The sequence below is a fragment of the Plasmodium brasilianum genome, chromosome 1 (genome assembly GCF_023973825.1).
Source record: "Plasmodium brasilianum strain Bolivian I chromosome 1, whole genome shotgun sequence".
In the NCBI taxonomy this organism is placed as follows: domain Eukaryota; phylum Apicomplexa; class Aconoidasida; order Haemosporida; family Plasmodiidae; genus Plasmodium; species Plasmodium brasilianum.
The window spans coordinates 420,640-435,244 of record NC_090114.1 but is presented as its reverse complement, the minus strand read 5'-3'; the positions used below and the strand labels follow the sequence as shown (position 1 = coordinate 435,244).

Here is a 14,605-nt window from a genome sequence, read left to right as displayed (position 1 = left end):
ATGAAAAAATACTTGGTTTTTGAAAATTCTCAGTATTCGTATATCATAAATAGTATAAAAAATGGGGATGAGTCGGAAAAGGTAAAATTTGTATTTTGTTTTGATAAATTGGTGTTTATTTTTGTAAAATCGTGTTGACATTTTGTGTATATACATTTATGTTCGTATGTACTTTCTTTTATGTAATGATCTTCACACCTTTTGCAAAATTTCTTCGCAATTTTTTGCGTTACATCATATTTCTGGGTGTATATATGAATATGCATACTAACACACATACTAAGATACACACTTGTGTATTTGTGCATATACAGTATATCTGTATGTATATCAGAATGTGGGCATATGTACAATGTTATATTATGCAGCTAGTTTCTTGTATCATTAAATAGGACATTGTAACGTTTTATTGATGCCTAGTCTTTTTAGCCCCCCTGTGTTTGCATTTTTAATAATTTCTCCTACTAGATTCATCCATTTTGTTATTCTGTTTATATCTTATATGTTATGTTACATATGTTATTATATGCGTGTATGCGTATGTATACATTATGAATGTATATTCTTTGTGTTATTTTTACAGTTAGCTGCGTTGAACGATTTTTATGAACAACTGAATTTATCAGCAGACGGTGGATTAAGCAATTCGCACCTGGAAGAATATATAAATGTGCTGATTCATGTAATTAATAATCCACACATAAGTTATAATAGTGTATATGAAAGGAATGATAATAATAACAATAGTAGTAGTAACAAGAATACGTCAAAAAGTTGGGGTAATGAGAAAAAATTAAATTCAGATAAAATAAATGACTTAGTTGGTAGTGGTTTAAATAGTTTTTTCAAGATAATACAAGAGCATATTGGAGTTTATACGTCAGATTATGAGGATATTGATAGTGAATTAGACTATAGTGAGAGTAAGGAGGAAAAGAAGAAGAAGAAAAAAAAAAAAAATATAGATAAGAGCAGTAATAGCAATAATGATAAAGATAAGAAAAAGTCAGTCGAAATTTTGGATGTGAAGAATGAGGACGAAGAAGTAGTCAAAGTAGAACAGGAAGATAAGGAGGAAAAGGACGAAAAGGTAGAAAAGAAAGAACTGAAGGAGCTGAAAGATATTAAAGAAGCTAAAGAAACTAAAGAAGCGAAAGAAACTAAAGAAGCGAAAGAGCTGAGTGAGATGAAGGAACCGAAAGAACTGTATAGTGTTAGTAAAAAGGAAATTGTAATAAATTCTGAGGATGATGAAAGCAGCGATTATTTTTCCTACTCAGAAAACTCAAGTAACTCATCGAGTATTACAAGCGAATGTAGTATAGAATCAGAAAATGAAAAAATATTTCTTAACGATGCATGTGCCATAGATGTAAAATATATTAACATTATATATACGGCGACATGTTGTATATATACCATTTTAGATATATACCCCAACTCAATAAAATATGTAATTAATAATAAAGACGGTGTGAATATATTAAATAAAAAACTAAATGATATAGAATATATAGATGTTGCTGAAGTAATCTTAAAAATATTTGAAAAATTAGTAGAAAAGGATCCTATGCTTATATTAAAAAAAAAAAGTATTAAGTATATGTTAATGCATATAGATTTTTACAATGTTAATATTCAAAAAAAAATATTTTTTTGCATCATTCAGATGATTAATAATATAAAGAAATATAAACATATTACAAAGTATATTACACCATATTGTAACATATTTGTTAATTTTTTTCATTTTCATTATATACATATATTAAATATTATATGTACCTTGTGGAGATCCTTACTTGATAAAATGATTTCCTTACGACTGGAAGATGAAAATAATTTACGAAGAAAAGAACAGCGTGAAACATCTGAATCAAATGTTGATGCAAGATGTATATTCAAAAAGAATCACAAAGAAACATCCTATTTAAGCAAGTTAATGGAAAAGGGGAAAAAGAAGAAAAAAAAAAATGATAATAATGGTAATAGTAATCTTAGCACTTATGAGGAGAAGGAAAGAGTGGACATGCTGTCCTCCTTTTATGTATTAAAGGATGAAAAAGAAAAGAACGTAGAAGTAGATCAAGGTGAGGATGAGGAGATTATAGAAATAACAGATGAAGAGCATGGTTGCGATTTTATGAATAAGGAGAATGTGTCATACACTAATATTAAGGATCGTAGTAAAAACGCTAACAAGGAATCAAAGAAAAAAAGGGATACATCGAGTAATAAGAAGATTAAGAAGAAGCCAAAAAGGGGCACCAAAAAAGAAGAGGTGAAAGGAGAGGAAGAGGAGAAGGAGAAAGAGGAAGAAGCAGAACTTGAAGAACAAGAAGAAGCACAAGAATTAGAACAGAAAGAAAAACAGGAAGAAGAACAAGGAGAAAAACAAGAAGAATTAGAAGAAGAATTGGATGAAGAACAAGAAGAAGAACAAAACAGAACGAAAAAGAAAAAAAAAGGAAATAATGATAAAGAAAAAATGGTTGTAACTAAAGACGTGAACACGTCTGATAGTTGTAATTACGAAAAGACGAACAGAAGCAACAGAAAGGAGAACAGCAACTTAAAAGAAAATAAGAGCAATAATAGTGTTATCAAAAAAGGTAGTAAAAAGGGAGTGAAAAAAGAAGAAGACGTATATATTTTAGATGACGAATACTCTGGTTGTGGCACACGTAAAAATATCAATTCGAATAAAAATATTAGTTTTCTTAGCTCCTTTTTGAAAAATATTATGGATGATAGTAAGGTGAAAGAGAATATATCTTCCTCAATCGGTGAAGATTCACTTTGTAAAGAAAAAAATAAAAAAGTTAATACAAAACATGGGAACGTAAATAATATTATTAATAGTAATAATAATAATAATAATAATAGTAATAGTAATAGTAATAGTAATAATGATACCAATTCGGCAAAATTTAGGAACAGCTTAAGAGATGCAAATAAGGATGAAGGAGCGCTTAAAGATGAAATGAAAATAAATAATAATGCGAACCATTCGAATAAGTTGTTACAAAATATGATTCATTTAAACAGTAATGAAAGCACGTATTTAAAGTTAAGTGCAGAAATAGAAAGTATTTATAATATCAACATTCGAAACAATATAATAAAGCTATTAATTGAATGTCAAATAGAGGATAATTTATATGCTTTTATGGAAACGTTTTATATAATATCCATATTAGTGCATTACAGTAATAATATACTAGAAAATTTTTGTAATAGTGACTTTTTAAATAAGTTCAATGAATTTCTGCAAAATAAAAAATTTCAAAATAATAATTTTTTAATAATTTATATTTTGTTTACCTTATATTCTTTTCTTCCTATGTGTACCTTTGATGGTTTACTAATTTACGAATTTGAAAAGAAAAAAAACATAAATGATAAAATGTTTTTTGAAAATATAGAAAATGAGAGGAGTGAAAATGATAGTGTAAATAAAGAAGAACAGGAGGAAAAATCTACCTATTTTGATAAGGAAAAAAAAGGTGGTGAAAATTTTTTTAATTACGACATGTGTAGATATATATTGTATAAATTTCCTGTAGATGTTAAGAAACATAAGTTAATATTTTATAAAAATAATTTTCACTATTTACTAACTTTGATTAGAATAATTATACCAAATATATATTCAATCTATGAAGAAACGTTATATTACGATATTAAGTATTTGTGCATAGTTATTGCTTTATCAGTCTTTATATCAATGTATAAAATTTCGTTTACATATTACAATAATGCACAATTTGTAGAGTGCTTAGAATATATCTTTTCTTTTTATAAAGAAATATATTCTTTTATTAGAAGTATTATTTTAAATAATTTATCCGAATCCTCAGTTATTAGTGGAATTGTTATATGTAGAATAGTTGAGCATTTTATATTTTTAATTTCGAACAATCCAGCTTACTCATTATTGAGAGAAACAATGAATAGGGGAACAAGCGACGTGAACAAAAATATTATGGACAATGTTAGTATCTTACATGGCAGTTATAAACCGAAAACTATTAATCGTAGCACATGTAACAAAGTGGATGATATTTCGAACAATACATACATGCTAAACAGTAGCAGAAGTTGTTTCTACTTAGCTGTTTTAAAAAATATTATAAATAAAATTTTACTAAAGAAAAAGGAGGAAATAGATATGCTGGGAAAAAGTAATTTCATTTGCAGTAATAAAAATATATATAACATTATTTTTTCATATTTTTATGACTTGTATTATAACGGCTCAGATGGTGGTCCAAACAACAACAGTAGTAATTGTGGCAGTAATATTATAAGTGAGAGGAACTTGCTATTTTTTAATAGAGATAGAGAATTGAAAAATGTTGCATTAGAATTTATGACTATATTTTTAAATTATGAAAATATGAAAAGATGTAAAAATGATAACGTTTCACCGCTGGTTATAAGTGAACTAATTGTAGATGAGGTTACGTGCTATAACCAAATGGTTTTGTGTTATTTCTATTTAATTAATTTGTTTTATAATTTATCAAAAATGAATGAAGATGCATCTATATACTTCTATCAATATAACATTGCAAAGCGTTTATATTTTTTTTTATTTCAAAAATTGTTTTACTGTGATGAGCTGAAAAATGTAGAGAAGGAAAACAAACGAGGGAAATTGTTAGTGCAGGATGATGTACTGTTTAGAGAAAAGAACAAAAAGAATGTTTTGAATTTATTAAAAAGTATTGATAGAAATATTAGATTATATATATTTTTATTTGCATTATTGTTTGTTAATAATAAGAAAAAGGAAGAAGTAGTGCATGGTTTATTTTTAAATAGTGTAAAAATGCTGTATTCTATGGTTTATGATTTAGTACAAAGGAATATAGAAGATATTGATGAAAATAAATATAACACAATGAAATTACTAGTAACAAATATTTTTGATTCATATCATTATTATCTGATTATGAATAATCTTTCCTTTACGAGTTGTTCAATACTTATAAATCTAACAAAGGAATGTTTAAACATGTATGATAATTTGCCCATATACTTTTTTAGAGAAAATGCTTATAAGAAGGAATGTGAGGAAGGAGGAGTAGCAGCAAAAGCAGGAGTATTGAGAGAAGGAGAAGGACAAGAAGAGGATTTGGAGAAGAAGCAAAGTAAAAAAGGGGGTAGTGTAATATCATGGAAAGGAAATTACGATGATTTCCCATCCCTAAAAATTGATAACAGTAACTTCACCAATTTAAATTCAAGAAATAGAAGGAGTAATAATGAAACTCTAGTGAAAAGCACAAAACAGAAAAAGAAAAAATGTAAGGATGATCCAAGTAATAATAAAGATTGTTTTATAGAAAATATTGTAGAGAATAAGGTAGATTCATGTGTGCATAATGAAGAAACTGAACTTTTAAAAAATAGAACTTTGAAAAAGGGAAATGAAATAGAAAAACAGAAGGGAAGAAACAAAAATGAACTAAGGAAAGTAAAAGGTGCCGATTTGGATATGAATCATGAGAAAATACAAATAATAAAGAACATACAGAAGGAGATGAAAATGAAGAAGGAGGATAAGGAACAAGAGCGGGAGAAAGAAAAGGATAAGGAGAAGAAGAAGGGCGAACCCAAAGGAACACCTGTTTTAGATTTCATAAAAGAATTAGATAAAGAAGTAGAAATAATAAGAGAAAAGGTAAAAGACAAAGATGTTGACATAGTAACAGATAACTCTATGTTTAACGCACAAATGAGTAGAGAAAAAATAAAAGGAAATAAATTTACTGATAACAAAAAAGAATATAATTTATATGATTATTTTAGTACAAATAATTATAAATATTTGGACTATATACCGAAGGATTCTTTTTACGAATACATATTTAACGATAATAATAATAACCTAACAGTTGATAGGAAAAAAAATAAAAGCATGTATAATAACTATAACTGTCATTTTCCTATGCATTTAAGAAGAAACGGATTATATATTGATAATATTTCTATCTTTAATTCGTTGAACAAAGGAATACCTATTTCTATGCATTTAGAAAAATTGAAAACTGATATGAATGAAGAGGGAGAAGAAAGAGTTAAGGCACAAAGTAGAAGAGAAGGAAATTTTTTAAAAAATGACAGAACTAGCAATTACGTGGAGGAATTCTCCATGAGTTCTAAAACGAACAATGCAGGTTATAAAAAATCGTTAACCGATAATGTTTCAAGTGGAGGTAGGAATATTAGTATTAGCGGAGGAAGTAATGTTAACATTAACATTAATAGCAGCAGTAATAGATTGCAGAGAAGTCAGAAAAATCTTCAATTGGATCGAAATTTATATACCAAGGATATCACACATCGTTTGCTGTACTATGGAAGAAATGCGTTAGAGAAAACAAAAAATATGCAGGGATCATTTAACATATTCGAATCTTTTAATAAGATAGAAAACTATATAAGGAAAAATATTAATAAGAGTAATAAGAACTTTTACCCAAAGTACTACTCAAAAGAGGATGATTTAGTTATCATATCAATTAATGGTGTTGATGTACATAAGGATTCATGCCTCTCTGAGTACTTAATAAAATTAAGTGATTTGTATTACATGAACAGAAATTCTGCTTGTATTAATGAAGAAAATATTTTTTATAATATAGAGAATTTTTATGTTTATAATGATGTTATAGAAAGTTTACCAACAAATTATTACAACGTTAGAAATAAAATAAAATATTTATGGAACAATAATTCTAGTAGTATTAATAGTACTGGTGGAAGCATAGGTAATAGTGCAAATTCTCATAGAATAAATTACAAAATTATTAAGAAAAGAAAAAACAATGAACGATATGAAGAGTTGTTAAATGATGAACTAATTAGTAGTAAAAGTAGCTTGATTGGCACTTCAAAAAAAAAAAGGACTAGTAGTAGTAATAACAATACTGTTGTTGATTTTTATACTGAGGAGAAGAGGAAATTATATGAAAGTCAAGATAAGGAAGATGATATATGTTCCTATGTTGATTCGGTTACTTATAAAAAAATAAAGACAAGCATAGATACACCGTTGTGTTGTAAAATTATTAACGAGAAATATAATTATTACAACATATCTTTCGATTTAGTAAAGCATTTGTATAATTCTAATGAGCTATCTGATATAAATAGGAACTCGGACGAAGTAGAAGAAAGAAACAAAAAAAGGAATTTTTTTGATATGTTGAAAAATGGAATTAAGAGCAATTTTCAGAAAGGAGAAAACAATTATAACGAAATGGAGGAAAGAGTTTGTAGCAGCACTGTACTATACTCAAGTAAAGATAATCATTATGATCATTATAATCATTATGGTGAAGAGGATAATGGAGATGATGATGTTATTATGTGGTGTGACAAGAAATATAATTCCGAGGAGGGAGATGAGAATTCATCTTATTTAATAGATTATATAAAAGATAAATATAAAAACAAAGAAATGAATTTCTTCCTTTCTGAAAGAAAACATGTAGAAAGTGATTCTATGTATTTATCAACCTATTTAAAAATGGAAATGATGAAAGTAACAGAACTTATTTTCCTTGAAGATCATTATATTAACAAGGATGTTATGCTCAGTACCCATTTGCATAACGCAAGTTTTCTAATGAACAAGGAATTTGGAGGTAGAAACAAATATAGTTGTAGAAGTGATATGGAAAATATTGAGAGGCATCGAAATAGGGAAAAAATGCTATTTAAAAAGTATAAGAATAGTAGTAGTTATTCCGAGGTAGGGGCGAATGATGCAGATAGAACTGTGGATAGTACTTCGGAAGAACTGGGCGATTCGTCGAAATGGCATAGTAGCAGTATTTACCATAATGAGAAAGAATTTTATTTGCTATATAATTACATGCCAATGTATAGTGAAATGATTAGAACAAATCATATAAAAAACGATGTAGAAAATGATACGTCAGGAGAAGCAGCATTGGACGAATTTTTCCAAAATCAAGAATCAATAAAACAGAAAGTAGATTCTCGTAGTAGAAACATGCATTACTATATGGGGAAGAGAAATAATGATGATAAAGATATTTTTATAGAGAATATGTACAATTTTTTATTTTATAAATTTTTATTTCTACTGTGTAAACATTTCAAAATGTGTAACATTCCGTCGCTCCTTAGTTTTTACATGAATAACAAACACGAAGAAATGATAATGTGTAGAGAAAGTAATGAGTCAAGCAATATGCTTAATGAAGAAACTATGAACGAAATAAACAATATGAAATATTTATTTTTTGAGAACATCAATGAGAGTGAAGAAAGCATGCCTTCAGTTGGAATAGAAGACATAAAAAAGAAGCACTTCGTTCTGAACAGTTTAAATAACAAGGTAATGTACTATTTAAACAATCCTTTATTTATATTTAGTGAAAAGTTACCATCATGGGTGTATAAAGTGTTTTATCTGTTCAATTTTGTTATCGATATTGATATTAGATTGCTCTTTTTTGAAATAATATATTTTGGGAATTATAGAGGTTTATATAATTATAAACAGAAAATAAAAGAATTAGTAGAAAAGTTTAATGAAAAAGTAAATTTTGGTAATAGAATTTTAACAGAAGAACATTTATTATCTGTATGTGCAAATTATACATATAATTGTGATAAAAAAAAGTTATTTAATTTTTTGTCTGATAATACAACTTTAGCTTTACCGAGAACAAAAATTAAGTTACATCGAAATAAAATGATTGACTCATCTTTTCGCATCTTTAACCATTTACATTTTATTAATTCGAATTATATTACTCCGTCTTATTTAGATATCGAATTTTTTAATGAGGAGGGAACAGGTCTTGGTCCATCTTTAGAATTTTATAATGAAGTAATAGAGGAATTAAAAAAAGAAAAGCTTAAATTATTTAAAATTGAAGATAATTATTTATTTCCCCTCTCCTACAAAATTGATTTGAATAATTTCGATTTCAATTTATTAAAGAAACCCAAAAATTCGGAATTAATGGGTTTGAATAATAATAATAGCAATAATAAATCGTATAATTCGTTAATTTCGCACAATTTGCACAATTCGCACAATTCGTATAATTCATATAATTCCAGTTCATATCAATCCTCATCAGTAAACAAGAGAGTGAATGTGATTAGTGAAGGGACAAATGCAAGCAGTTACAATTCTGTTAATAATTTAATTAATCATTTCCTTTATTCTATGAATTCAAATATATTTCAAAAGGACAGTAAAAGTTTTAATAAGAATTTGAGCAAGTACGATGATATGTCTGAAGTTGAATTCTTAGATACTAAAATCGGAAGTAAAAAGAGTAAGAAGCATATTGAGAATGTTAGGAAAAACAGCAAAAAGGGCGATAATAACACAATCAATGTTGGAAGTAACAACAATGGGAATAACAGCAGTGGTGGTAAAAACAGTGGAGGTAAAAACAATGGAGGTAGCAATAGTAAGAAAAAAAGTACGATGAACGCAGATGCCAGTGAACATATCAACAGTAACAGTAACAGGAAAAAAAAGAAAAAAGGGAAGGATCAAGAAAAAGCTATAGAGAAGAAAAATAATAAAAAAGAGGAATTATCACCCAAGGTAGGAATAAAAAAGACAAAACAAAAAAAGAAAGATAATAACAATAGCAATGATGATTATTATAAAGATAATAGCTATGAGGATGATAATGATGATGACAGCTATGATGAACATTATATGGATGATAACGACGATACACATACACAGAAATCTTCGAGTGTAGCTACTAATACGTTGTCATACAAAAAAAGCGGCACTTTTGACATAAAGGAAGAGAAGGTAAATTTGGGTGAAGAGGAATACGTAAATTCAGAAAAAAATAAAAAAAAAAGAATCAGAAGCTATGCAGGACAGGATGAAACATGCGCAGAAGAAAATAAAAAAAAGAGTACATCAACTGATAGAAAAAGTAGTACCAAGGAAAGAGCAACGAGAAAGGAGAGCAAGGAGGGGGAGATGAATGTAGAAGAAGAGGAAGAAGAAGAGGAAGAAGAAAACGAAGAAGAAAACGAAGAAGAAGAAAATGATGGTGGTGAATATGACGAGGAGAGTAATATAGATAGTGATGAAGATGATGATGACTATGAGGAGTGTGAAGAAGACGACGAGGATTACGAGGAAGGGGAAGACTTTGATGCAGATTATGCAGACGAAGGTGAAGAAGAAAATCAATTGGAATCGATGGAAGGAACAGAGAATGAACAAAAAAAGAAAAACACAGTGAAAAAAAAGAAAAATGAAAAAGTAGCAGGAGGTAATAATAATAAAAATACGTCATCAAAATTTAGCGAAATTAAAGATTTTTCAATACATAATTCTTCAAATAACGCATCAGTAGAAAAGTCTACTGAAGCCATTGTTGATACATCGAACAAGGCAAAAAATAAAAATAACACAATTGTGAAAGATGAGATAAATGGAAAACAATGTTGCAAATTATTAGATAAGAATACAAGTAGTACCAAAGGAAAAAATGTGGATGTAGTGAAGAAAACTAAAATCGAGAAATCGAAAAAAGACAAAGGTCAAAAAATAATAAAAAATGAAGGGGAAAAAATTACGCATAATAAAGGTGAGGAAATAGAGGAAGAAAATGAACTGAATGTTGATATAGCAGATGATTACGAGAAAAAAGAAACATATGATAAAGAAAATAAAGTTGTACAAATGAAACAATATAAATTATTTACAAAAGATTTTGAGGATCATTTTTTGAAGGAGGATAACAATATGCAGATAAAAAAAAAAAGTGAACAGCAAAAAAAAATGAATACTGTAAATAATCAGGTAAAGTTAACCCAAACAGTAACACAAAATATAATTAATTCTCTTTTTAATGAAATAGAAAATAAAACACCTGTACAAGAAATACGAGATAAGCCAGAAAATGAAAGTATTGAAAAAATTGAAAGTACAACGACTAACAAAAAAATGAACGAATGTGTTAATAAAAAAAAGGCCAATGAAAGTATAAGTAAAAAATTAAATGAAAAGAATAAAAAAAAAACAGGAAATAATATAGAACAGGATACGTTAGAAAATAGATTATTTAAATATTTCAAGTTGTTGGGTCAACTATGTGCCAAAATTTTAACAGATAACAGAAATGTCAACATTAATTTACATCCCTTATTTTGGTATCTCGCAATGAATAATTCCGAGTATGTGAACATGTCCAAATTACATCACTATCAAGCGGTAATGCAATGAACAGGAAAAAAGACAAAAATATATAACAATAAAATAAAGCAATATAAACAAATGCGTGTTAAGAGGATGTGTATTTGTAAAATATTGACGTGTACATACGTAAATATGCACATATATATATATATATATATATATATATAAATGCATGACAGATTAAAGCAATAGTATTTTAGCTTCTTAATTCGGAAGCATTGTTTGCCATATGTATTTTTATATTTATCTATATTTATTTTTTTGTGAGACCACGTAAGCATATATAGATCTGCACAGTTATGTTTGTATTTTATTTATTTTATTTTTTTTTGTTTTGTATGTATTCCTTTTGCAGGTTGACAAAGTAAATATGAACAGTATAAATAAGTTATTAGAGTATAGAAGAGAAAACAGAAATGTCGAGGATTTATACCTTGATTTTACCTTATTAGGTAATTAAATTTTTTTTTTTTTTTGCATTTAAATGTTTTAGTTTTATGTTTGTAAGATAGATCAAGTGGGAGTTACATGAATATTTAAGCAAACAGGAATGCAGTCATGTGAAGATATGTACACACTTCTGTAGATACATTTATGTATGTCATTTTTTTACATGGAAAATTTTATTTCAATTTTTATTTTTTTTTCTCCACATAAATTGATAGGAAGCTATCCGCCTATTGAGCTGATTTCGAATGGGTCAAACACTCCAGTGAATAATGAAAATTTAGATTTGTTCATAAATAAAACTATTGAATATTCATTATATGAAGGAATAAAATTTCAGGTAAATAATTTATCACATGCATAAATTTAGCACACTTATGTGTACCTGTTGCATATGTTTATGATATATATATATATATATGTTTAAACAAACGAATGTATACGAAAAATTTACAAGATTCACCTTAACACGAATAAATAAATATACTAATATTAATGTATTTTTCATCGAAGATATGGGCTTTTAGGTTTGGTTTTAGTACTATTGCACCACTAATTTGTACCAATATTTTTGATGAAGACGAAATTTGCGAATTTTTATTTGGAAGTAATATTGAAAATGATGAACACTGGACACAGTTGCATTTATCAACTTACATAAAACCAGATCATGGGTAAAAATAAGAACAAAGATCTTCAAATTAAGGGCAAATATGCTCAAAAATTAGCGTATTTAATGTGTATAATTGTGTATACGTGCATTATGAATTTGTACACGTGTAAATTTGTTATGTATTGGTAAATTTGCATTATATACATTTATGCGTACGTATGTTAATATACATATATATGTATATGCTTATATTTGTACGTATTAATACATATTCACCCCATACGTAGGTACACGAACGATTCTGTAACATTTATTACCTTAATCGAAATATTATCCGAATTTAACAAAGAGGAGAGGAAATTATTTGTAAAATTTTGCACCGGAACGTCAGCTTTACCAAATAATGGATTTGCGGCGTTAAAGTAAATAATAAAACATACCCGTAAAATATTTATTTTATATTTTTAAACTAAAACGAATGAGCATTTTTTTTTTTTTTTTTTTTTTTTTTTGTATTAACGAAATATATTTTATTTTATTTAGTTAATAAATATTCCTTATTTTGATGTTTTATATTGTATATTATGTTAATAATTAAACTAAATGTAGGCCCTTAATGAAAGTTGTCAAAAAGGAAGATAATAACGATTTGCCGAGTGTTATGACTTGTACGAATTACTTGAAAATACCAGATTATAAAAATAAAGAAAAGTTGAGAAACAGATTACTGTATGCTATTAATGAAGGTAAAGGAATATATTACTTTTTTTACGGGTGCATTAAGTTTATATATATATAATATATACACATAAAATATCTTACTATCGTTACATACTTGTATGTACATACGTGTGTGTATTATACAAATGCTTGATGGTAGTAGTTTCAAGTAACGCTTATCTTCTCCAAATCGTTATTATTCATACTGCATACGTGTACATATATATATATATATATATGTATATACATATATGCGCATATATGGAAAATTACCCCATATTTAGCAATATATGTACTTATTTTTGCGTATTTTTTATTTTCTTAGGTCAAAAAAATTTTTCCCTGTCATAGTTGCATACAACCGGGACATTTTTTTTTAAAATATGCATATTACATAAATCAATGTAACTTCAACATATTACCAAATAGCTTTTTTTTTTTTTTATTCTTTTTCTGTTTAGTACTTTCTTTTTTTATGATGTTTTATGAATTGTTGTTTAATGGTAAAAAATGACTACTTTTTTGCAGTATTGTAAAATTTTAAGGGAATATTTAGCACATTTATTTTTGCGTGTACATATGAAAAAATCCTGTGTGTATTTTTTTTTTTTTATTATTATTGCGTGCATAATGATTGTGTAATATATAAAGAAATATATACGTGTATACACCTTCATTTTAGCATTGTTCGTTAAAAAAGAATTATATATATATATATATATATATATATATATATATATATATATATACGTATTCGTGAAAATACGTATGTGTGAAGTATTTATCTGTTAACGGCACAAATTTGTTTAAAAAACTATTAAATAAGATTGTATAAAAAAAAATATGGAAATTAGTAAAATGTGTAATATATTTTTTTATTAGCACAAATTTTCTTGATTTGACCTAGGTGCATAATTCTAATTTTCAGATAAGTTGGAGAGTATTATTACGAAGTAATTCATTTAATTAAAATAAATGTGTGTAATAATGAATTGGTATATAAAAAATTTAATATATAAGTATATAATTAATTTTTTTTTTCTTTATATTTATTGTATTTTTATATTTTTATGGTTGTAAATACGATAGACAACTTTTTTTTTTAAACTGTATTTCATAAATGAAATAGGAAATTTACACTTCAGAACATAAAAAAAAAAAAAAAAAAATTAATTGTAAGTAGGAATAAAATTAGAAAAATTCAAAAATTTTAAAGTTGTAAAAAAAAAAAAAAAAGGATAAAAAGTATACAACATGGTAACAAAAAAAAAAAAAAAAAAAAAGAAAATAGAACAAAATAAAGAAAAAAGTAAAAAAAAGAAAAGAAAAAATTTTCAGTGACAACTCAATTGAATTTTTTGTTAATTAAGTGTTATCATAAAAAAAAAATTATATATATATAATATATATATATTTATATATATAAGCTAACGTAGGACATTTAATACACATTTTATAATAAAGAATACTAATTATTATGGTAAAATTCTAAGGAACACTTTTTCCAATTTAAAAAATATCGTATTCCTAATTTAGTTTGCTTTGTAAATGAATGCTACATTTTATTATACCTAACAACTATGTATACCTAT

The 14,605-nt window shown here is 26.5% G+C and overlaps 1 protein-coding gene across 1 annotated transcript; it reads left to right on the top strand.

Moving 5' to 3' along the window:
• Positions 1 to 13,364, top strand: MKS88_000428 (HECT-type E3 ubiquitin ligase UT; the record flags this gene model as incomplete). The annotated part of the gene is made up of 8 exons (XM_067215317.1): positions 1 to 81; positions 584 to 11,248; positions 11,589 to 11,685; positions 11,899 to 12,020; positions 12,194 to 12,354; positions 12,581 to 12,715; positions 12,903 to 13,039; positions 13,339 to 13,364. The coding sequence occupies 8 exons, from the start codon at positions 1 to 3 to the stop codon at positions 13,362 to 13,364; spliced, it is 11,424 nt and encodes a 3,807-aa protein (XP_067075667.1).
• Between the last annotated feature and the right edge of the window lie 1,241 nt (positions 13,365 to 14,605).